The sequence below is a fragment of the Phoenix dactylifera genome, chromosome 11 (genome assembly GCF_051530095.1).
Source record: "Phoenix dactylifera cultivar Ajwa chromosome 11, Ajwa_hap1_PhDact_Kaust_v1.1, whole genome shotgun sequence".
NCBI classification, from domain to species: Eukaryota; Viridiplantae; Streptophyta; class Magnoliopsida; order Arecales; family Arecaceae; genus Phoenix; species Phoenix dactylifera.
The window spans coordinates 25807901-25833710 of NC_143200.1; the positions used below are offsets into that span (position 1 = coordinate 25807901).

General features: G+C 36.8%; 2 protein-coding genes across 4 annotated transcripts; both read left to right on the top strand.

Moving 5' to 3' along the window:
• Positions 1-812: 812 nt before the first annotated feature.
• On the top strand, positions 813-7961 carry LOC103702269 (cinnamoyl-CoA reductase 1-like). Its single transcript, XM_026802670.3, has 6 exons — positions 813-1079; positions 2377-2546; positions 2709-2894; positions 3944-4106; positions 5169-5358; positions 5490-7961. The coding sequence occupies exons 1-6, from the start codon at positions 956-958 to the stop codon at positions 5629-5631; spliced, it is 975 nt and encodes a 324-aa protein (XP_026658471.1). The 5' UTR covers positions 813-955; the 3' UTR covers positions 5632-7961.
• Positions 7962-9497: 1536 nt separating this feature from the next.
• LOC103702270 (putative RNA-binding protein ARP1) lies at positions 9498-24899 on the top strand. 3 transcript variants are annotated; one of them, XR_015971442.1, is made up of 8 exons: positions 9498-10134; positions 10303-10426; positions 17838-17967; positions 18628-18664; positions 18774-19011; positions 20561-20690; positions 20772-20864; positions 24125-24899. XR_015971442.1 is itself a non-coding variant. In XM_088707494.1 (7 exons), the coding sequence occupies exons 1-6, from the start codon at positions 9904-9906 to the stop codon at positions 20659-20661; spliced, it is 861 nt and encodes a 286-aa protein (XP_088563620.1). In that variant the 5' UTR covers positions 9554-9903; the 3' UTR covers positions 20662-20690; positions 24125-24264. The 3 variants fall into 3 exon arrangements, 1 of the variants encoding a protein (XP_088563620.1); XR_015971443.1 differs by having other exon boundaries at positions 9510-10134; positions 20789-20864; XM_088707494.1 differs by lacking the exon at positions 20772-20864 and having other exon boundaries at positions 9554-10134; positions 24125-24264.
• Positions 24900-25810: the final 911 nt, after the last annotated feature.

Below are 25810 nucleotides of genomic sequence, written 5' to 3' on the forward strand. Positions count from 1 at the left end.
CCGGCTTTGGCTCTCTGTTTAACTTTCTACGTGTCGTTGCAAACTTTTCTCCTTCTCGATTGTATGTACACAAGACTGTTTTAATGGGTTGTAACAAAAAAGGGGCAATAAAAAAAATAGAAAAAAAAGAGATATATAAACCGGCGTCTCACTACACATGGATGCGAGTACGCCACGAGCAATCAAAATACAAAATATGATCGAGGCCCTGTGGAGTAGGACCAATGCCATTCCATAAGAAAGCTCCGGAGTGATGAGCTGCGAAGAAGACGACCCAATCTTCTGCACTGTTCGCCTCTCAAAATACATGTGTGATCCAGAAAGAGTCGAGACTGTTCAGAAGGCGTCATACATCCCCAACAAGTGGGTGTAGATTTGACTTGGCACGCCCGCACCTAATCCACTGTGGCAGAATCATCCTCCAAGAATATCCACTGAGCCCCCAAGGGCACTCTAGCATAAACAAAGCTTTCCCATGCCGCGCACAGCTCCGCCACTAGAATAAACTCATCGAATATGCACCGTCCCCTGCTGCAATCAACCTGAATAATAATAATAATAATAATAATAATAATAATAATAATAATAATAATAATAATAATAATAATAATAATAATAATAATAATAATAATAATAATAAAAGAGAGAGAGAGAGAGAGAAATATGTAGATTAGTCCATCGGTTCAATAAAAATTTTACCTAAATTAGATGGTTAAGAAAATTATCTCAAATGGACCGTCGTTTTTCTGTTATAAAAATTCCAATTTTGGCCTAAAGACTCGTTAAAAGCGAAGCTACCGTCCAGACCGACTCTCCAGCCGCAGCGATGTGGACGTGCTCTGCGGGTCCGGCACTAAATCAGGGCGATCAGCCCATGGGAACAGCCACGGTTGCCTCAACAGAGGACAAGGACCTTCTTCACTGAGACGGAGACAGAGACGGAGACAGAGAGAGAATGGAGGAGGAGGGAGAGAAGAGGACGGTGTGCGTGACTGGAGCGGGAGGGTACGTAGGGTCATGGCTGGTGAAGCTCCTCCTCTCTAAGGACTTCATCGTCCACGGAACCGTTAGAGATCCAAGTACGTACTTCCTCCTTTCTCCTCCTTTCTGCTAGTGCTCGACAAATTCTTGCAATAATGGCGGCACAAAATGTGACAACAGGAAATAATACACTATAGTGTGAAAATTAGTCCTTTATTTTTTTAGACCAGTATGAATATTTAAATTGAAAGATTAGTTACTTAATTAAGGAGAATATCGAAAATGTAAAAAAAACAGCCATTTAGATGGATTATTTGCTGGGTTATGCACAAAATTTAAGGATTTATTATATTTTTATCATGATCAGGAAGAGGATTTATTATTACATATTTTTTTTTTTGCAAAAATGATTTACTTTGAATTTTATCGAACCATTATGCCCTATCCTCAATGAATGCACACATTTTATTTCGTCCACACATATATATTGATGATGGATGCAACATAGATACAGGTCAGTGCACATATACAAGTGTATCACAGGGGCATAATGATCCAGTAAAGCTCAAAAACAGTGTGTTTCTTGAAAAAAAATGATTTTGCAAATATGAAGTAAAGTGGAATTTTCTTGCAAAATTCCCTTGTAACAATTACCCAAAAGGGTTATTTAGGCTTTTCATATATACATGCAGATGGAATTGTCTGTCGCATGTGGCGTAAGGGTTATTTAGTACTATTTCAGATTGACTCGGTCTATCTGGAAGCCATAGACCAAAATTAAGGTCTTGGGCACGTTTGTGTGCATGGTTGTGTGGAAATTTATTTGATGGTGATTTTGTGATTATAATTTAGCTGGTTCTTCACTAGTTTTTCTCAAAAGAACTAGTTGACTGTGCACGTAATGGGGGATAAGAAATGACATTACTGGGAATGCTCCTCCATAAAGCCTTTTGTCATTGGGTCTCGATTGCATGTAGAGAAATTTCTTGTTTTGAGCATTTTGCATGCAGGACTAGATTCGCTGTTTTGATGCTAGACCCAGTACCGATGCCACACTAATACAGTGTCGGTACACTAAGTATCGGTACACCATCCGTACCGGATACCAGTACTAAATAGATACGGTACGGTACACTCCATACTGTCCGATTTAGGCCGATACGGCATACCATGTGCAGAAGTATTATACCATTATGACAGCTTGCCAACTAGCATTATGTCAGCTGGTTGGCACCTCCTTTTGCTTGAGAGATGTCCAGGATCCAAATCTGGTGGTGTGTGTCCCTATCACATTTCTTGAAAAAAGAAAAAATAATCATTGGTGTAGCTTTATTTTTTTGAATACATGAATGAAAAATCATGCCTTGCTCTGACTTCTCATATTATTGGGATCAGGTGATGGAAAGAATGCCCATTTGCAGAAGTTGGAGAAGGCCTCAGACAACCTGCAACTCTTTAAGGCGGATATGCTCAACTACGATGATGTGGCATCAGCAATTGCAGGATGTGAAGGAGTATTCCATGTTGCCAGCCCTGTTATTTCAACCAAAGTGCCTGATCCAGAGGCAGGAACTCTATGCAGTTACATACTATATTCAAATAGCCCATGCGGTTAAATAGAAGGAGATGGCCTCCATATCTAGGGCTCTTGTACATGAGGCTATCATATGTTATTTGGTAAGATATGCTTTTGCTTAACATCTTATGCAGACATTGTAATTTTGCAGGTACAAATTATTGCTCCTGCTGTAACAGGCACTCTGAATGTGCTCAAGGCATGCTCTGAGGCAAATGTCAAAAGAGTGGTTGTGGTGTCATCAACTGCTGCCGTCATAATGAATCCAAACTGGCCTCAAGATAAGGTCAAGGATGAGGATTGCTGGTCAGACAAAGAGCACTGCAGAAAAATTGAGGTAATTGACACACAATATTTAAACAATGGTATGCTATTGAGATCATAGAGTTTCATAAAGTGTGCCTGTTTGCAACATAACTAAGTTGGGCAAGTGGCTTAATGTTGTATGCCAGTCCATTATCCACAAATTTTGAACAGCCAACTTATCCTCCTCAAATTTTGATATCTCAGTCTTTGTGCTTGCCGATTCTGTTGTCATTGCACTATACTAACAATTTTTTATATTCTCTCTCCAATTTGATATTTGCACCTTTTATTTTAAGAACCTTTTAATGCGTGCATGGAATGCCTCAGGCAGTCCCTCATTGTTTTACATTTGGTATCATGCATTTGGTAAAAAAAAAAAGTGTTTGATCAGATATATTTAAGATGCTGACAGTAACCGCAACTTACAGGCCTTCTCCCTTTATCGTGGTTCACTTCAGTATGTCATATGTTTTTGTCAAGGGATATATCTTTCAAGAAAGTTCCATAAGGTTATCGTATATGTAAATAAATCTATTTCCCTTTTCTTTATTATGGTTTTGGACATATAGTCTTCATTGCTTGCAATCTGGTTCCATTGCTAACCCTCCATCTGTACAACTCATGAGCTTATTCTGTTGCTTAGTTTCCTAGGTTCGACTATTTATCCATTCAAGATTATATAATTAATAGTTATTTAATCTGATAATTGATGAGTCTCATTAATCTAGGGCTCATGTGTGACAATTTTGTTGCATACTAGCTTTTTAACATGAGCGAAATAGCTTATTTATGGAAGTTAATCAATTGCAAGGTTTATAAGTTCATACCCAACATAAATCTTTGCCACATAAAATATGCAATAAATCCTCCTAACTATATATTGCACTTCCGGTTTGTTTACCTTTTACTTTCTGGGGAAATTTATCTTACCTTTTATGTAATAGAAATTCATGATCTATGAAACATTTTCTTTAACTGTATAAGTGAAATTTTAATAATCCTACTGAAAATGTTGAAGTATTGTGTGTATTGATTTACCCACCAGAACTAAGTAAAATCTTCATTTGATGATGCTTCCAGAACTGGTATTTCCTTTCGAAGACACTAGCAGAAAGTGAGGCGTTGGAGTATGCCGAAAAACATGGACTTGATGTTGTAACTGTTTGCCCTTGTATGATCATTGGACCGTCGCTGCAGTCCACGGTGAATGCTAGCACCTTGTTTGTCAGCAATCTTTTGAAAGGTCTACTTTTACATTTGCACTGTTGATTATGTTGGTTTGATTGCATGTTTTCCAAACAACATTATGGGCTAACGCCATGGTGCACAAGAAATTACTGTACAAGGGAGTAAATGGCCATTAGGATAACTGGCAAACCCTGTCCCTTTCATCAGTCATTGCATTACCATACTCGAGCGGTGCACCTTATTCCATCTCTCGCTGTTATCTTTGTGCACTTACTATGCAATTTTTTCTGGTCAAAGGGCGTACCTTTCAAGTTATGGCATCATCATTTTTCAGACCCTTCTACCAAACGCCTTCCCTTATCCAGATGTTTTTGGCCCCCATCACTTTCTTTTGATTCTCAGTGGGCCACAGTAGTCCCCAAAAGCTTTACGCTTATAGAAATATAATCTTCTTATGTATCAAAACTAGCGTTCAACCCCTTATCCTTTTAGATATGATCTCATAGTTAGTTGACTAATTATACTCTTGGCTGCACAATTTCATGCCATGGACCAAGAGGCATTATCCTTTTCATGTCATTGGGAAGTCTGTCACGAAATTCGTCGTAATTATTTCTCATATTTGTTGTTGCTCTCCATGCATGTCAAATCTGGAATTGGTTTAGTCTTATTTTCTCTGTTCTACCAAAAACCTGTCATAATAATCTGCAGATTGATGAAGTCAGCTAGAACAAATTTAAATTATTTTGGGCTTGTATGGATGTACTCCTCATTTTTTCATGAATTCTTCCTACTCTCTCTTTCTCTCTCTCTCTGGACACATTTTAGAGGGACAGAGAAGGGAATACATCCATGAAAAAGTGGTCGGTATATCAACCAGTTTTCAGTTTCTAAGGTTACAAGCTTCAGTCGCTCAATCAATAAAAAAAAAACTTGGAAGGTTAAATCTTCGCTATTATAAAGCAGATTCAATCTTTAGATACCCTCAATACTTCTATCCATTTTTATACTGTCCCTAGCTTTCATGGCTTGGTCAAGCTTCGTGGCGTATGGTATTTTCCTACTTTGACAATGGCTGACCAAGTGCTTAGGCTTATTTTCCATGATTTTGTTACAGAAGGTCGTGAATCACTGGAGAATAAAGCCTGGCACCTTGTAGATGTTCGAGATGTAGCTGATGCGCTTCTTCTAGTATATGAGAAGCCAGAAGCAACTGGACGCTACATTTGTGCACCTTATTGTATAAAAACTTGTGATATGGTGGACATGCTAAAGAGCATTTATCCCAACCACAGTTACCCTAAGAAGTAAGGCTTACTATGAACCTTCAAATTTAGTTAGCTCCTCTCTCTCTCCCTCCCCAACCCACTCCCTACCAGCCCCATCTCTCCTTCCCCCTCCTTCACACTCCTTTTTGATCTCAAGTTTTTAATGGCAGTTTTGTTGAGGTAGAAGATGACGCTGGAATGAGTTCAGAGAAGTTGCAGATGTTAGGATGGACATGCAGGACACTTAAAGAGAGCCTTATGGATAGTTTTGAATACTATGTAGATGCTGGTCTTCTAAACAAGGACTATTAGACAACTCTCTATTAGGAAGTTTTATTTATGTATTTATTTATTTATTTTGAATATTCTCAAGAGCATGTTTAATGGTACCACCATGGGAGCTGTTTTTGAAACTATGCCAATGCTCATCTATTAAGGTCCTTCAGAAAGCCAATTTAAATGTTATAAATAAGCTGCAGACCTGTAATGCAAAGGATTAAAGCACCAGTAGGAGTATTGCCTTTCTATTCAATTCTTCTTCTTTCCTCCCCAAAGTCCTCAAGGTTGCGGATCCATCAACAAGCTGAGCTGCCGGTATGTCCAAAAACACATTGTAAAGTTTACATTTCAATCTGCACAATTCAATTATACTGCAAATGTTCGAGAAGAAGGTAAGTGATGATAGATTTTTTACTTTCATCATTCATTTGGCTCTACTTTTTTTTCTTATTCATTGCTTATATCTAGAAGCAGGCACTGCTTTATCTAGCATCCTGGACATTTGATGAATTCGTCGCCCTCCTGTTGGGCGGACAGCTCCTGTGAGCTACATATGATTTTGTTTAATAACTTGTTCTTCGGGAAATGTTAGAAACTCAACACCCCCAATTCCTATATGGATGCAGATCGTTGTTAAGGGCATTATAAAATATTATTTATCAATAAAACATTGGAGAGCTCTTCTGCTTCGGGTATGGATATGTGTAGTGACCAGTGAAGATTTGTCCTTCTCTTTTTTTCTAAAAGAAAAGCTTGTATTTTATGAAAATGCTATTAAATCCAACAGGCCTACATGCATGTCACCATTGGCACCATCATGGGTACCTTCACAAGAGTCAAACCATGACAAGTCAAAAATGGAACCTGGCAACCTTTAAACTAGTTAAATCCTGGAAGGTTTTAGGCATTTTTGACTAGTCAGTGGAAGCTTTAGCTCAGGGGCAAAATTTAGTGATTGACTTAATTAATCTTTCAGTGATTAAACATGAAAAGGGCAGTCCAGTACATGATGCTCCGATCATCGTGGGGTCTAGGAGGGTTGATGGCATGTTTAATTACTTCAATGATTGAACATGCCATTTATTAAATAAATGAAAGGGAATTGCCATTTGTTTGTGTTGGGCAGATGTGAGAGCATGGACCAAGATCATGTGAGAGAGTGAGCATGAATAGAATGATTTATGATTTCTTCATGAATGCACTTCTACTTTTAGGGGGTTTTGGGTATGGAGTGATCATCCCAAAATCAAGGATGATGTGGGTGGAGATGATAAAATTACCCCAGGCCAATGATCTTGGATTGAAAGTTGAAAATAAAAATGCCTCTCAATCCGGCAAAAAAAATTAGTAGATTAATATACCTTTAATATATTATATTAATGTTATATATACATACCAAATGCAGTAATCTTAAATTATTAGAGATCAAATTACTCCGAGATAAGAATTACTAGTAATCTAAGATCAGCTTGGTGATTCCATTTGGGTCATCAAACACCACCTTGGCTATTGCACTCCTTTTATTCTCATTTGAGCCAATTGAGATGTACTTCTGTTAATGGTAGGGGTCTTCGTGGACCATCTTACTTACAAACTCAAGCAGCTTACTTTATATGATTATGATATTTTTTGGAGCCATATCTAGAATCTTTACCTTGACATTTGGAAGGGCAATTCCTTAGAGATGAGGTGCCAACTAACTTGCATCATATATATTCCCATGGAAGAGGTAGATAATCTGCTAAAAAAAATAATGTGGATAATTCGGATGAAGACATCCGGTATCCACCTTTTTTATTTGTTGGACGATTGCAAGAAAACAAATGATTCAGTATATTATTTTATGCTAGTATGTCCAATATGTCATTGAGCTAGCTTATGCACCTGTATTGGCTTACCCATAGCACCTGAATATGAATGCGTGCGCACAAAGAGAAAGACTGTAGTATGTCATCATTCTTTTATCAATCAAAAAGTAACTTTCTATGAACATTTTTTTTTCTTTCCATTTTTCCATTGATCCCCTTCTTCAAACCAGAGCAGGGGTCAATATGATCTGTAGATGACTTTCCAGGTTGAAGAACAAATGCAGGGAATTTTTAAGTTTGGATTGCATTCCAGACGAAGGCTGTCAGTAGAATGATTTTGTCTGTGCATTTAGGAAGAGAAGGTCCTTCTCCTTTCCATCTTGTGAAAGGCCTAGAGTGTGAGTTTTCTTGTAGTGTTGGTTTGAGAACGACATTACTTTAATGGGGGGACATCCATGTGACATGTATCTGGTGGTCCTCCGCTGCCACTTGCTTTTAGGTTGGATAACCTGGCATTTATATTCTGTCATAAAGAAGGGCCCATCTTCCTGATTTAGACAAGCGAAGCATGAAAACTATTTCACATTCCAGTTATCTCCCAAGTGTTATGTACCTATCAGAAGGCCTGAAAAACGGCTATAAAGGGCTATAGGCTCCTGTTGGATTCTGCAATCTATGGACAGATTCGTAGCAAAGCTAAGTATGAAGTGCTGTGAGAGAACAGTTGATTCCATGGCGTATCGCAGAGTTTTCGGCTATAAAAAGACGCTGGAGATTTTATTACTACCTAATAGTCAATTGAGAAAGTAGACTGGTAAAATTTATGAAATTCAAGTGGTTGAAAAATATATTCAGAATCTAAATTTTCATTATTGGTGCTGAATGTAACTCCAGTCCACACAAGGGAATAAAAAAAAACTTTATGGGCTCGTTTGGTTCGCGGGAAGTATTTTCCCTCCTAGGTATATGATTCCTGGAAATCATATTCCTAGGAAGAGGATACCTAGGAAAGTATTTTTGGTATGTTTGGTTAACCATGGGAAAGTGACAAATTTCCAAAGTGCTTATGTTTGGTTGACCATCCACTTTCCTAGGAAAGTTATATATAATTCCTATTATGCCCTTAATAAAAATTAGTTCTTTAATGCCTCTTTAATGCTTCTTGAAGGGTCTTTTTGGGAAAAAATAAAAAAGGAGTGATTCCCACCTCATGGGAAAGTAACTTTCCCATGTTTCTCATGGGAAAGACTTTCCCATGAAATGTGGGAATCATATTCCCATGGGAATACAACTTTTCCATCTCTCTTCTTTGAAAACTCCAACCAAACAAGAGGCATTTCATTACTTTCCCGTTGACCACACTTTCCCCCCTCCTTTTTCTGCGAACCAAACGAGCCCTATAGGAGTTTATGGAAGGTGATATAATATTCATAAGAAATACGAAAATAATAAAATAGACATCTATGCGAGTTCCATTGCAGGAAAACAAATCTTTATCCACTTAATCAAGTTTTTTTTTCTTTCTAAACAGAGATTCTACTTACCAGGAAATGAACTTTATAATAACTAAATAGCTAACAATTAACTAGATAAATTCTGCGAACTTCTTTTTGGTTGCACTTAGTGTTTTCAAGCAGTTAGATTTATATGTTGTGATGCACCATAACTATATTACAAGGTCAAGAATTTTGACCACCTCAAGATGTGAATTTGTTCTTGGTTGCAAATGATCTCATCATATATAGGTTACAACAATTAAAGATGCTTTCTGTCACTTTAGTTGCAGCCAGCCATGGAACAAATTAGTCAATCAAGGTTAGTTACAACCAAACGACGTAAATTGCGGGAATCCTTCGCGAGGTTTCCATAAATAATTGCAGGCCGGGATTGGAACAGTATGCAGTAGCCACGATGACAAAGTTTTTAAGTAAGATGGGTGCAGGTTTATTAAGTCTGGACCAAAACATTGAGACTAGACCTAATAAACAATCTAAAATATGGTAGGTCTAAAACAAAAAAAGGAAAGAAAAATCGGGGATTGGGGAGTGTGGCGAGCTAATAACTAATAATTAAAGCAAAACGGGAGGGCCCGCTCCCCCTCTTGCCCATTGCCTTTGCTTTTGTTTGAGAAACCTCTGACGAGTTTCGGCTCCGCTCTTTTCTTCGATCATCACCTCTCTCTCTCGCTGTCTCTCTCCGTGAGAGCTTCTCGATATATTCCTGGCATCTCTTGAGAGGTTCTCGATCAACTGTGGAACCCTCTCCGCCTTTGACCAATTCCTTGATTCCTGCTTCCATCCCAATAAAACTAGGGTTTTTGGAAGCCAGAAACTCTCTTCTTTGTGTAAGGAAGAGGATGCGGCCTAGGGTTTATTCGATCTATCGCGACGTCAGCTGATTCCGCTGATCCTTCGTTGTCGATCTTTTCTCGATCCATTCGTCTTGCACAAACTTCGTTCTAGGTTCTTGAATAGAGAGCTTTTCTGGGTTGGATCACATGGCCCATCACCCCGGCGCGGCGCCGGGGTCAGGATCGGGCTCCAGCTCCGGGATCCACTTCTTGAATTCCCCCTTCGGTGACACCACCTTCACCAAGGTCTTCGTCGGGGGCTTGGCGTGGGAGACGCAGAGCGAGACGCTGCGCCGCCACTTCGAGCAGTTCGGCGAGATCCTCGAGGCCGTCGTCATCTCCGACAAGAACACGGGGAGGTCGAAGGGCTACGGTTTCGTGAGTGTTTCTTTTTTTCTTTTTTGGTGTGTTTTTTTTTGGGTTTCTTGACCGTTTTTCTTAAAAAGTTGGCGTTTTGATTTATGAAGTGGTGAAAAGATTTGATATTTATGAGTTTGAGATATGGCTGAATCTTCCTTGGGATGATGATTTATGTGGAGGGTTTAGGTGACTTTCCGTGATCCAGAATCTGCAAGAAGGGCGTGTGCGGACCCAAGCCCGATCATAGATGGGAGGCGGGCGAACTGTAATTTGGCTTCGCTAGGGCGGCTTCGGCCAGCTCCACCTTACGGTAGGTCTTTCCACACTGAAGTTGGTTTTTGGCTGTTAATGCTGATATATTCATATCAAGATGCTTTAATTGCCACCTTTCGTTCATCACATTCTACCAGCATTGATAAGAAATATGGTGACAATTTTTCTTAGTCTTTTCTCATTTAATTCTTCCGAACTTTGTCGGGTTATGGTAATTGTCATGAACTTTGTGATCGTTTTGCCTGTATTGTGATTGGATGTTCAGTTGGGTCAATGATTTAGGGATACTTTTATGAGAACCATTTTCTTGCGCTGTGTAAAATGATAGATTCAGCTAACACAAAAATAAATTTTAGGTTTTTCCGCTATTGAAGCATAGTTAACTGTTGAACCGGATTTTTTTTGAGCTGCATTGTGTTTGCTTCCATTTAATCAGTGATGTTGCACTTGCATCCTTGTACTTAAGCTATGTTTTAGTACCAACACCATGTATTTGATACCGAAAGATTGCGATAAAGTTCCTCTTTGTTCTTTCTCAGTGAGTGTGTAGTAATGCTCTAGTGCCAGCACACCACCGCTTCAAATTTGTAGATTTACATAAACCTGTTACAGTTGTGTTGCACTGTTTGGTCCTTTCCATTCTCCAATGCATTCTATCCACAGATGTTGCATGTCTTGTTTAGCGCCTACACATCACAGCCAGCTTGTAATTCATTGGGCGGCCAAAGGTGCCAGAGTTGTACCCCAGAAACTAGGGAAGCAGGGATTCGTTGTGAACTAGGACATAATTAACTTATTTGACACAAATTTTGTTAATTGCATAGAGATTCATTTATAATCATCTTACTTAATGAAGGAACATGGAAACGTGGAAGTTAACTTGGAAAAATGGAAGCGTATTCGAGTGTTAAATATTAGTTGAACCAAAAGATAGTTCTGCGACATGGCTTGTAACTCCATTAGGAGGCACATGGTGTTGAAGATGCAGTTAACATGATGGAACTGTGTTTGTTATTGTCTATTATGTTATGATGATTATAAACCCTCTCTACCTTGTAGGATACAAAGTTGAACATTGAAGACGTGTGAACATAATTAGCATTTTTAGGAATGTGGAGGTTGATGCGCCAAAATGGAGTCCATATAAAAGAAAATGCAATAGAGGAAGCTTACAAGTAGCATAGATGAAGGACGTAGCATGGGCAAACCATTTGAAATCGTTGGACGTGTTTGAGTAGACAATAGATGGTTCCAAATTTCAATAACGAACATGTCTTATATTTAGATGGGAAGATGGAAAATGTGAAGGGAGAGAACTAAGAAGACATATGGGAATAGTGTGAACAGAATTTTATTACGTTTTCCATCTAGATGATGACTTCATCTAGTAACCTGAATATTGGGGTTGGACCTACATATCCAAATCCAAGTATATGACATAGGGTGTATATTATTTTTATCTTTTAATGATGATGGACCCTGATATAAACATCACAGGCACATTTTCATCAAACAAGTTTTGATGGATGTGAAAAATTTAGTAGACAAAATATCTCTTTAAATATTTTTGACCTACAAAAAATAATGACTTAAAGATTTTATCAGAAAATTCACTTTTGTCTCTAAATCATAGTTTGCATTCACCTCCATATGTGTTTTACAAGTAATATGTTATGATCTCGAGATATTAAATGGGCGAAAATTATTAGGACTAATGAGGCAGATTTTTCAAGATCGGATGGATTGCTGTATTTGCAAGCCTAGACATGCACACATGCTAGTATACGCACGTGCGCATTTCGGTAGGGGTTAAAGAGTTTATTTTGTTTATACATTTTCTATCCGAATAACAGTTTTCATATAAAAAATATAATTACATTCCGAACTTGTTTTGGGATTACAATATATTTGAATTTTGTGTTAGTGATCAATTTTAAGTAGTTCTATAATCATAATTATGTATTAACTGTTCACTTTAACTGGAGCTCCTCAGTAGTTCTATGATATTTATAATTTCAAGTAGTTCTATAATCAATTTTAATCATAATTATGTATTAACTGTTCACTTTAACTGGAGCTCCTCTGAATTTGTATTCCAAAAGATATTCTATGGATATGATTAATGTTAATAAATTCTTTATTAGAAAAAGGTAACATTATTAATGTTAAGTCATCGTCTTTTTTTTGGGGGGATGCACCAGCCAAGCTAGTATTTTACAGGATATATTGTATCTTTGAAGCAATAGGAGAATGTGATTAATCATTTGTGCTTGATCTGGTAAGTTATTGATGTTATTTCCATTATAGATGGTATTATGAGATTCATTGATAGGGGTTATCAGTCATCGGAACATTAATGATCTTAGTAGTTACTCTACTAAGACAGGAATTTCACAAGTTACAAAGCTGATTTATAACTTTGCTGTTGGTCTCTTTCTTCCTTTCATGGGATTCACCAATGGTTCTTTGCTGCCTAAGTAAGGTGTGATTTTTTTAAAGATATTTATATCATGGAAGTCTCACACAGGAAGGTTGTATAACTGATGAAATCTACACTTCAAATGTGTTAACATTCTTATGTGAGATTTGCATTTTAAGATAGCTCTAGAGAAATAGACACCTTAACTAGGCTACAAAGAACTGTATGGTGGACAAGAATCATGAGCAAATTCAAGGTTGGAAATAATTGCACTAGGGAAATTGAGCCTTAATTACATTGGGGAGAACTTTATTGGAGGTTGTAGATCCATGAAGAGTGTGTTTTTTTTTTCTGGGGGTGGGGGGGTGGATCACCATGAATTAAATGGTAGGAGTTAATTATGAGTCATTTTGTGCAGGTTTATTAAGTGGCTGTCTTAGTGAGAAAGATTAGGAAAGGAGGAACCATTGCAGAGACTAGTGGCCATGAGTGGGGTCCAAAGTATTTTGGCACCAAAAACTGATAAATGGAATATTTTTATAGAATATTCTTAGGATTCAAAACTATCTCTTTTTAACACATTCGCATGCATACATATGTTACGTGCACGTGTGAATGCATAACTGATTTTTCCTAGAAGAAAAATAGGTGAAAAGAAAAATGCATCGATCAAATTTGCAATCAGAAGTAAAATACTTAAGTTTGTATTCCTATATCTAAAGCAACGAGCCCAACATGAGTTGAAACAAGAAAGTCTTGGAACTTATCCATTTATCATATTTTTTTATTTAAACTAATGAAAATATCAAATAAACTCAAGAAGATTCTAGAAGGTATCTCTATTCAAGTGCATTTAAATTTAGTCTAAATTCATTCACTTCAACTGTGCAAATCTTGTCCAGGCATCACCTTGAACCTAAGTTTTCAGTGATGCATACGTGTCATCACAATTGCCCCTCATGTGACTGTTAAAGCCATTATAGCGAAGTAGCCTTTGAAGAATTCTTTTGAACAAATAGTCACTGCTATAATGGCTATAATTGACAAAATACAAAGTAATGGACAAAAAATGATAAGATAACAAAATTAGTTTGGTATCTCTGCTCATGCTGTATAAAATACATAACTGATATGGAGATTGGATTGAAAAAATTATTTTAATCAGACAACAATGAAATTATCAAATCATGACCATGTTCCCATCGTATAATTGTCATTATAACAGGATAATGGCTATTCTTGAACATCTGTGATTATATGTAGAACATAATGGGAGCCTCCAAAACCATTAAAATGACCATTAATTTGCAGAAAACTGTTAATTTAAACCATGCCTGAGACACTGCCCTCATGCTCTATCGTTGGGACTTTTTGATATCCAATGGCAGAGATTGACATGAATGCATCACATAATTGTATATCCTCTACTTGATCTCTTATTTTTGGTTGTTAATTTGGATGCATTTAGTCATTGATTGGGCAAAACAAAACAAGGAAACTGTCATGTCAAATTTAACCATAACCTTAACCATATTACCTTGTCCCAGCAATTTGGGGTCGGCTTTATAGATCCTAATTTGCTAAGCATTCCTATTTAGGATCACATCTAAAACTTTCATGTCAAAGATTAATGGATCAATCGACTATTTGTACATAATCTTGTTTGCCACCTCATCAAATGTCAGATCTTGCAGACACTCCTCATAACTTGTCAAACATTGCATCTTTTTTGCTAGTTGATTCTTTGACATGTGGCTATTCAGCAATCAAGTCGCCAACCATGTGACAGTATATGCTTGAATTGTCAGCCTGATTATCTTCTGTGGTGGTGCTATTCCCTTCAGAACTATAAAGATAGAGCAAGCTAGTTTTAGATTCTAAACTGCGAAAGCTTCATTGATGTTTGACACAAATCTTGTTTCAAGAGCGCCAGAAAACTCATCAACTGGTTGATTGATGTTATATAGTTCCCTTAAGTCTGGATATCTCCTTGCTGGTAAATATGTGTATCAAGATAGTTTGATCTGTTATTTTGTTGGTCTAATAGCTGCTGATATCTATTATCATGTCAAAGAAGAACCAAAAAAGATGCTCCATTAGATGAATCTTGTTGCTTTGACGCCAAACTTATCGAAATCAAATCTTCAGAAAGTGGTCTGCAGTAATGTGGATCTGTTTTGATTAACTTTTGGTGGAAAATGGAGAAAGAAATACATTGATTGGATCCATGACAAGGGAAAAGGCTGAAGCTCAAGATTCCTGCACCTAAAGCACATGGTTGTAAAAAGAAAAACCTGGAGTATTGATTAAATCTTCTCAAATTCCAAAGATACTAAAATAATAAAAAATAAACTGTTCTAGGTAAGTTGAAAGTACTTAAACTCCTCTAAACTAATCTGCATTTTGGTAAAAAGTTATAGGTGGTATCTTAGGTTTAAAAACCAGGTCTTTATGTTTAGTAGCTTAGTGGTGTAGAAGGCACCTGGACTGATCATTTCTACTCATAATAAGGATATAGGACTTTTGCGTCGGATCTACAGGTCCTATAGAAATATGAAAATAATTTCAATTTTTTGCCAAAATAATCTTCTAGGAAAGTGAATTCATGCTCTTGTGGTAATTTTATCCATGATCTTGGTTGCATCCTTGCGTTGAAAGAGACTGAGAATAAGGAGGAAGAAGAGATAACAAAGAGAGAGAACCAATTTTAATTTATTTAACTTAATTTCTGCTTTATACCACTTATGGTCCCATTTGAGTAAAATAATTCTAAACACCATACTAGCACAGTTGGAAAGCTTCCTAGGACTTTGTAAAACTGTAAAATTCAGTTTTTTATGGAATCTTAAATAGACAGACATCAAAATCACTTCAAATTTCGAAGTAGAATCCTAATTAATTCAAAACTTAATGAAATTGATCTATGCCCAATGGAGGGTTTGTAACAAAGCCTAATTAAGGACAGAAAAACCCAAGACAAAGTAGTTTTAAAGTTCAGTTTTAAAATGATAAGAAAAATTAAAAGTTCTTACACCCCCCCCCCCCCACCAAAAACCACCACCAAAAAAAAGAGAGTAAAAGAACCATAAATCAGAAAAAATAGCAGTTTTACCTGTAGGACTGAAATTTACTCCATAAGATTAAAGATGAACAAAATAGTAGAAAATCAATCTCTAAAAAGAATGAAATATGTAGATTTAACTTCAGACTGCATGAGATGCTTCTGTTGCATGGAGTTGTCCTGGAGATCTTCTATATATTGTTTGATTTGATGCCTTTGTATAGTCATGATTTGATAGTGCAGACTGATACCGAGATTCTCCATGATCAACCCATTAAATGACGGATGTGGTTCATCTCATTCATCAGTCCTAAATATGCTGATTGTCTGTGATAGAATGTCGTTCCATCAGAACTTTAAAATCACAATCAATGGGATCAAAGGGCTTTTTCTTGCTGACAATCTTTGACTTTGGCTTTGAATCAATGATGTGATCCATGCTGCTCTGCTTGTGGTTCTTCAACAGCTAAATCTTCCTCTTCCAGACAGCTAGCTTAAACTTTAATGGACGTGTAGTCATCAGTCTGACCTTTGATCGCAAGGATGCTGGATGGTTATTTATTATCTCTGTGCAGCTTTTCCATGAAGAACGTTAGTAGATGTTCAGATTTTCAGTGTATCCATGCCTTGTGAAGAATACCAGACTCTAGAAGTTCTCCTGTGGTCTGCATCAACGCTATAAATTCCATCAAATTATTGCGCCATCTGATTGCAACAATTATTCATGCAGTGTCGTGATTCGTCTTGCCATGGAAGCCTCTCATGTTGATGCTCTGATAGACTGATACCATAGCAGTGTAGAGGATTCCACACCTACCCCACCACCTCCCCCACCCCCCCCCCCCCCCCCCCCCCCCCCGCGCCGCCGCCGCAGGGTGGTCTTTAAGATTTGAGATTTTGTTTTTCATATTTCGAGCTGTAGAAATCTAAAAATAGATTTAGAATTTTCTTACGGAAGTCTATAAGGGGGACAGCGTCCATGCTTTATATGTGTTTGTATCCATAACTCAAGGCAAATCCTGAAGCCTAAGAGAGAGAAAGGGGAAGAGGGGCAAAATGGAAAAGAGACAAGAACTAAGAATTTGATTATTCAATTAAAAGATACAGCTTTACACCACTTTTCTTTATCTTCGATAACTATATATCTGACTCAAATAACATACTGATTCACATCACAGGCTTCCTTGATAGAAGATAACAAAACACTTTCTAAGCAGTAAAATTCAGGGTTTGATGGAGTCTTATGTAGAAAGCCACTCTTCAATACATACTCCAATTATCGTACTTAAAGCAGGTCCTAGAAACCATCAAAAGATAACCCTAAATAGCATTTTGACCCTTGACTAGTTTATTGATTTACTAAGACTCAAATTCAGCACAGAGAGAGAGAGAGAGGGAGGGAGAGAGAGAGAGAGAGAGAGAAGAGAGAGAGAGAGAGAGAGAGAGAGAGAGAGAGAGAGAATAAGCTTTTTATTAAAAAAAATAAAATGTTGACATTAAACTAAATTTAAACCTCAGATGGCATCATATAGTAATTTATTTTTGAATGACATAGTAAGGATCTAGTGTTCTGTACAGTGTTTTCAAACTTTCAATGCTAAAAAAGGAGGGGAAAAACAAACTAAGAGAGAATTAAGCTTTTATGTTTTGGTAGTCAAAAGGAAATAAAAATATTATTTCAGAAGGGATTGTTTTCCTCCACAACATGGAACCCTATCTTCTCCATGAGATCTTGTTTTTTAAATATTTCTTGTAGTTTCTCAATATAGTTTTCATCTTTTTCACTTACAAGATGTCAAGAACTAAGACTTATAGCATTTTTTGGCTTTTGCAGTAATGACTGAAGGAACTGTAAAAAGATATTAGATTAGTTCCATTGTTATATATTGCATTACTTTTCCTGAGTCTCCTTTTTGTAATATTTTGATGGGCTTATTGTTTCTTCTGTTCTTGACTTCTGATATGTAGCACATATAAGGCAATCGGGCCCTTACTTCGGAAGTGTTCCAGTTCCAAGGGGCGCTTACATAGGAAGTTCCGCATATCACCAAGCATTTCCATACAACTACCAACAAGCTGTTTCGTATCCACCATATGGGTAAGTTGGCCTATGGATCTTGCTTTGCTGAAATGTTATGTTCAAAAGATAAATTTGGCTTGGATAATGATGTTTTAGATATAAAAGTTCAATTCAGCCTATCTTCGTCAAACCTTCACATGCTATCACTATAACCCCAACTATCAAGCCCTTTACAAGGTATTTGTAGTCCAAGGGTCATTGTCATAGCATGCTAAATTAGAATGTATATCAACAAAAAATAGAGTCCTATCAACTCAAATTTTAACATATTGGCAGTGGATGAACTCGATATCTGAAATAAGTTTTGAAGCTTGTGTACAGTATTTGTAAATTATATAGAGAAAGTGAAGCAGAACGCTCAGACTGTTACAGCTTTACATGAGGCCAGGGACAGGCTGGGCGTCACGTTTAAGTTTGAGATGAAAAGTGATGACCACGGACCGAAGCAAGTTCTCACAAGTAATTTATTAGAGGACAAGTGAAACTTCACTCCTGCACATATAATGGCATTTTAAATAGAAAAAAATTAAAATGTTTAATAGCGACCTTTTCTTTTCAAGAAGTCTCTTCTTTAATAATTGTTGGACTGCATACAGATTGCAAAAAATTCATGTGTTGATACCAATAGAAATACTACTGATGAAAAATTTCTCAAGGAATTACTGGTTCCTCATGCAGGTACACAACATATGGACCTGAGTACATCTATCCACAGGTTGAGAATGCTAATTTCTAGTTCTCCACAATTTTGTCTCTTTTCAAATATAAAATTCACAAGTTTCTCTTCTACTTTCACTGGATATGTGATCTTATTACATTTGCAGAATGCTTATAATCCTTACACAGGACACCAATATGTTCAAGTATATGGTATTCCTGGAGCAGTAAACACAACTGTTTACCCATATGGGCAACTTGGCCAGCCACTTCCTGGTGGACATGGTTACACAACAGTTCAGGGCTATACCATGCCCAGTCATCATCTCTTGCACATTAGTGGGCAAAATGTCAATGGTGCAACAACTGCATCTTTAGCTGCAATTCAAGCACCATATCCTGCAGGCAAGTTTTTTCTGAACAAGAATTCTTTATTTGGTTGACTTTTGCAACTGGTAACCTATATGACCAATGTTAAGAGGGTAACGGAACAAAAGTACTAGATGTCTTGATAACATGCGTATGTACATTCATATATGCATAACGTGAATGCATATTTTTAATTATGTAAGTATACGGATGGTTGGCACTATGGACATTGAACAAACATGATCATAATAAACTTGTTAGCAACAGGATTTGACCTTTGAGTATGCAACTATCAGAAGCTAAAACCTTGGTTTGTGCAGATCAGACTGAATTCTTTCTTAACTTCCATTAAGAGAATCTATCTATCTATCTGTCGCTCTCCTCCTTATTTTTGGCCATTTCTCAGAGCTCAAGCCACTTAGATTACCATTTGTTTCTCTGCTCCTCATCAGATATTCATGTCATCTTTAAGCAATTCTCCACTAGTGCAGCTCCAGATCTCCTTTCACAGTATTCAGGAATAAATATGTGATTCTCTCATATTGCTTTGACCTTAGCATTCTCATCTACCATATAAATGTTCTGTTTGTGGACTATTAAATATTTTATGTCCATACATTATTTCTGGCCTTGCTATTGTTGTACAAAAAAATCACTTCAGTCATGCATGATGCATGTTTCAGCCCTCGCAACTGATTTGTAAGATTTATAGAGCATATAAATACTAGAGTGCATAACCTTTGTGCACCAAGTTTTAAATTCATGAACCTCGCATGTTAATTTGCAGTTCTGGAGTTCTGCTTGGATCATGGGATTTGAGTGCTTGATTTTGTTGTTCGTTGTTCAATCACGTCATGACAATATTATAATTATTCGCTTGAGTTTCTTTCAATGGTTGGTTATCAATCTAAAGTCCATGTTTTGGGCTTTTTTCTTAATCCACCCTGGGGACCAGTATTATTGGTGTTACTAAGGAATGCGTACATAATGAGGTGTTGGGGATGAACCAATTGGGGACAAAATAGAATGCTAATAGATGTGTATTTGCAACAATGATTTAAGAATATCGAGTTCTTGGCAAGGAATGGTTCTCAATTCTTGTTGAAGGGTCTAAAAAAGAGGAGGGGAAAATCTATGTGGACATGAATGGAGTTGTGGGCAAGGATTAAAAAGGCTTGCTATAATACTGAAGATAGCCCTTAACAGGAAAGAATGGTGACTAAGGACTTATAAATAAAGCTGACCTTAAATGGTGCGATTTTGGGCTTGTTTTGTCAGTTGGATAGCTTTATCTTCCTTTATGGTATAGAGTGGGGAGACTTGTATCTGTCTGGCTGGTCCTGGATTTAGTTGTCTTGGGCTGTATTCATTTTATGCTTCCTTGCAATGCTCCTGCAGCATATTTGCTTATATTTAACTTAATCAAAGCTAATCAGATATTTCTTATATTTAAACTGTTTATTTTTTTGTATAAGTGACCCAGCACTCTCAAGACAAATAATAATAATAATGATGGGTATCAGGTTGGCATCTGTTGTTGCAATTTTTCTTTTTTAAAAAATTATGATTTTGCTGAACTTTTCAGGAATGGTGGCACCAGTTCCAGCTCAACCACAATTCACCACAGTTCCTGTGCATTCACCACAATTCACGCAGGGCAGTGGTTCGGACCAAACAGCAAGTTAAAACGGGTATCTGAATGATGACATCTTGAGGTATACTTTTCATCTGAACTCTTAACTGATGCTTTCTTGATGTCCATATGATGTGATTGCACATCAATTTTTTTCTATCAGATATCCTTGGATTGCAGGACCAAGAACAACAGTACTGCTACTTGAGCGGCCTGCTTGTCTTGCCTTGCAGGCCATCATCTTTGCATTCTAGAGGTTGGTTTGATTCTTTCATCCAATTTGTGCCTGAAGATATAGGTTTATGGTTCATTTGCTTATTGGCTTATAACATTCATAAAATGTGAACTTTTATTGTTCCAAAAAATTACTTTTCTTGCTCAAAAAGCAAAGCTAGCACTAGGATGAGATTTATTTGGCGAGGCATCATTTCCAAATGCTAATCCTTTTAGATGCCTTTTGGTTGAATTATTTTCTTGATATCCCTACAGTCATGAATTATAAGACAATTAAAGGGGGAAGTAACAGAATGAACAGGACATTAGTCAAATAACTATGAGCCTACAATTAGGTAGTCTTCTTTAGAACTCTCTTTCAGTCTTATAACCCTAATTTAACTTTCTTATTCCACCACCAACTTTTCTTACCAGATGGCCCTTTCCATTTGATTCTCCTAATATGTCAGCTAGCCACTTTCTTAATACTATTAGTCACCTCTTTTCATATGGTATTGACTTTCTCATATAGATCCTCTTTTCCTTCCTACAACATTCTATCCTTAAAGCCCATTTCTTTCTCTCCCTGCAAAGTCCATCACCTGATCCTCGGGTTTCTATTATCTTTAGTCATTCTCTTCCATTTACTAATGCACATCCAAAACTATCAAACCATGTTGGCTGGTCAACTCTTACTTGGTATAACTTGACAATCTTTACACAAAACTTGATCAGACTTTTTAATAAGGAAGAAATCTATTTGACTAGTATTATATCCCTTTTAAATGTTATCAGGTGAGAGTCCTTTTTAGCTACTAGGTCATAGTTCATCGCAAACTCTAAAATGCCATTCTGTTCCTCGGTTCTATCTTCAAAACCGCAATCTCCATGCACTCTTTGAAAACCTACAGTATATTTTTTCACATGACCATTCAATCATCTCCAATAAATTTCTTTTCTCCACTAGGAATCTTGTGAAGTAGTCCATCCATGTCCTCCCAAAAGCGTTGCTTGGCAGTATCATCTAATCCTAGTTGAGGAACATAAGTACTAATGACATTAACAGATTCCTCTTCTAACACTACTTTTATCTAGATCATTCTATCACCTATTCTCTTAACATCTACAGCCTCATTTTTTTAATTCATATCTATAATATTTCATACCCTATTTTTTATTCCTATTTTTCCAATATATCAAAGTTTATAACCCGTCTTAACTTTCTTTGCTTTTTCTCCTATCGACTTAGTCTCTTGCATGCAAGCTATGCTAATTCCCTTCCTAGTTGTTGTATCTATCAGTTCCAATTTTCCTACTAATAACCTTGTATTCCAAGTTGCTAAATGTATTTACTTTACTGGACTAACTTCTTTACCCACACCTGAGAACCCTTATCAACTTTCCACCACATCCAGCAGTCGATGTGGCACGTCGCTTCTAGTAATGCTCTTGTTAACCCTTGCTCGCTTTCCACTCCATCCGGGTTCTGATGCAGCATGTTGTCGGAACTCCTTAACAATTTTCTTATATGGATTTGTTTTCATAGGATATGACTATAGTTTGACATTAGCTATCAAACGACCGCAACCCTTCTGATTTATCCGGGCTTGGGACTGGCTATGTACAAAACATAGGCAGAGTTGCGAAGCATGTGCTTCAACTACTATCTCATAATGTTAATATTCTAATTTTAAAGTTTATCCAGTGTAACAAATGATATTATATGATATATAATCTTTACTGCATACACTATGCAATATGTATTTTATAATAGTACAGTACTTCTGTAAATAGTAATTATTCTCTTTTTTTTACAAAAAAAACAAAGGAGAACACTGTGCTTTCCAGATGACGGCAAATGAACAAGTGGTTTATTAAAAAATAAAAATGCAAGGGAAGGAAAAAGTCCTGCCCCTTGAAAATGTACATAGTTCTTCTGGCTACCAAAGGGAATCCATAAAAAGGTTTTAAGTCTAAGATAATATTGTGTATCATATAATATATCGCTATTACACTATTATACTATGCTATATTATAGTACATATTATACTATGTATTACTATAGTATGATATATTATACTGTATGTGATGAAACACGCTACTAGAACATTGTAGCGAATGACATGGTATAGTGGTATAATAGTGTAATATTATACTACTACTGTCTTATCATACTGCAAGTTTAGTATAGTGCGATATATATATTATATATATATATATATATATATATATATATTGTGCATCTCTGGTCTTAGTTGGAACCTTTATGAACCTGTCCTTTCTAAATGTTTGTATGTGTACACATGCATGTGCACAAGTGCCTGGTGCAGTTTTGTTAATTGGTGTGTTTCAGGTGCTTAGGTTTCCTTAACTACATTGCATATCATTGTTGAATTACTAGATCAGTAAATTTGGCCCAATGATTTCAACTTAATTTGACTTTACATTTGTATATTCTCCTGTTCATCATTATTTTCTATTCTCAAAATTTCATGCCTATGTAAGCAATCCTTTTTTCCTGTATCTTTTCGTAAATTTTTTTTGAAATACCTCTTACTCTTTTTTGGTTAATCATGTATATAATGTTGTATTCTTGGTATCTGATGTTTTAGTACAAAAGGAACGAAGGCCTTATTTATTATTGTGTTTGTTTTATTAAGTATGTAACAGAGAAATTTGTTATAATTTTTATAAAAGTTTAATGTTTGAAATTTAGCATTGGCCCCTTCTTCCCCATTGGTCGAAACCCTGGCTCTGCTTATTGACTGATTGCAATATTCGGGCCTGCAATAGATTCGTCTTGCATCATTTATTTTTATAGTCTTATAACTCTTAGAACTGCAGGTAAAATATTTTTGTATTTATCTTTGAGAAGTCCTTATTGCATCTATGGTTCATTTGTCCACTTGCTTTCTAACACTATTGCGAACTCTATTCCCTCCTGTTAACTTCAGACACATGTATTATGTGTATCACGAGTGATTTGGTCTTGTGTATCTAGAATTTATGCACCAATCTTGCATACCCTGCAATATAATAATACTTGTTGTCTTTTTACTGTTCCATGCGAGCTGGACCATTAGGTACTGGTTGTGTGCTTTTGGTCCCCATCTAAAAGGTTTGCCTGCACCATCATGATGGGTATAAACCATCTTAACTTCCATTAAAATGATCAATAAAATGCCTTATCTCATCTTAACTTCCATTGAGTTGCACCATCATCAGTTATACTATCTTACCCATATTTATGTGCTGCTTGTAGAATGCTGTTAACTAGATGACTGTGCTTATCAAATTTTGCAGGTTGTCCGTAGTCATGGTCACCAGGGATACCACAGTTGATGTTGAGTCGCTCCAATGGATGGGAGCTGAAATGCACAAGAGTTGGAATGCTCTTGCCTTGCTGCTGTCGTGTCTGTAAGTCTCCATGCCCTGCCAGAGCTTGTGATGATTGGTGGAGTCTGGACTGATGGATGCCGGAATTGTATTCCGACAACCTATAGGGGGAGATGCTGTCAGTCAAACCATACTTCCAAAAAGATTCTTTTGAACTCCAGAGTGCTGATCTGATTATATAGTCTTTGTTTGTGGTTCCTGGGATTAATTTATCAAGTTGCATATAACCATGGTCATGCAGACATGGCTTAGTGATTGTCAGTGGGGTCGGTCATTGTGTAGCTGGCATTGGTTTGTTTTTCCTAATAAGCTGCGTCAGGGCATTCGGTAAGTTTTTTTGATTGATGGGCCTTCAATAAGTTTGATATTTTTCTGCAAAATCTTAAAGGATTTGTCTTTCCCCCTGCCATTTGGTCAGCGCTAAGGGAATTTTTCGTGGAAACATGTTACCATGGGGTTTGGTCATATTTTTGGCATGAGTCGAAAATATTATATCAGAAGCTACCGGATTTGTGTATTTAAACCTAGTCCTTCTGACAATGTCTTGTATCAGTACTTTCAAAGGGTTCAGGTTATTCTTTCAATGAAGTACCAAAGGAGGTACTGATGAACAATTCATTGAATTGAATTTATATGCACTCAGGCAACTTAAATATTCATTTTTAAGATGCAGGTTGGAGAATATTTTAGAACGAGTAAGCATTTTATAAATCAGGGAGACTTGTTCAGATAGATCATTAAAAATTATGCAGGTTGGAGAGCTGGGCACTGGTTCAGGGACCTCATCAGGTGAGCCAACGGAAAGCAAAGGTCTGCTCTAAATTTGGAATGCTGATTCTGATCTGTGGCTCACTTCTGGCCTAAAAGAGACCTGAGGAAATATTAGTTGCTTCTGCAGACTTGAGACAATTATGATAATCATCATGATTCAGCTTTGCAGGAACCCAATTATCACTCATCTTGAGGCCCTGCTTGCTGTTATCAGGAGATTTACTACAAGTTGGGTTAAAGCAAGCATTTGCAGGTAAAAACATCGATTTCGCAGGACATAAAGTGACATTGTGGATGTATACCTGATAGTTTTGATGAGCAACGGTCCACAGCTAAGCAAGGAAGATACTGCTGATTTTTGTTTATAATAATCATCATGAGGCACCTAGAGGAATCATATTACATTCATCACCTCAGGATTGTCGAACAATTCAAATTGCAAAGTTTTAGATTGAAAACCGAAACAAGAAAAGGGCAGCCCTTCAACTTAACTAGACCAAGCGTTTGAACAAAAAAATCATAAACAGAGCAAGTGGGCCTGGCCACAATTTCAGGTATATATATTCAACACTACATCTCTACCCATAGTTCCCATTCAATGCCAAGTTATTGCTTCAATTAAGATTTGTTTATGAAAAGTTAATCCATATACAAACTAATTAGTATACATATAGAATTCATCCAATGAAATAAATAAATAAATTTTGTTTTTGCTATTTTTGTACGAAATTCTTGACTCAGTCAAGCTGTTAAAAATGATATCAGATATCAATATCTTAGAGGTTACCCATCTTACCCTATAATCGTGAAAATGCTTGAATT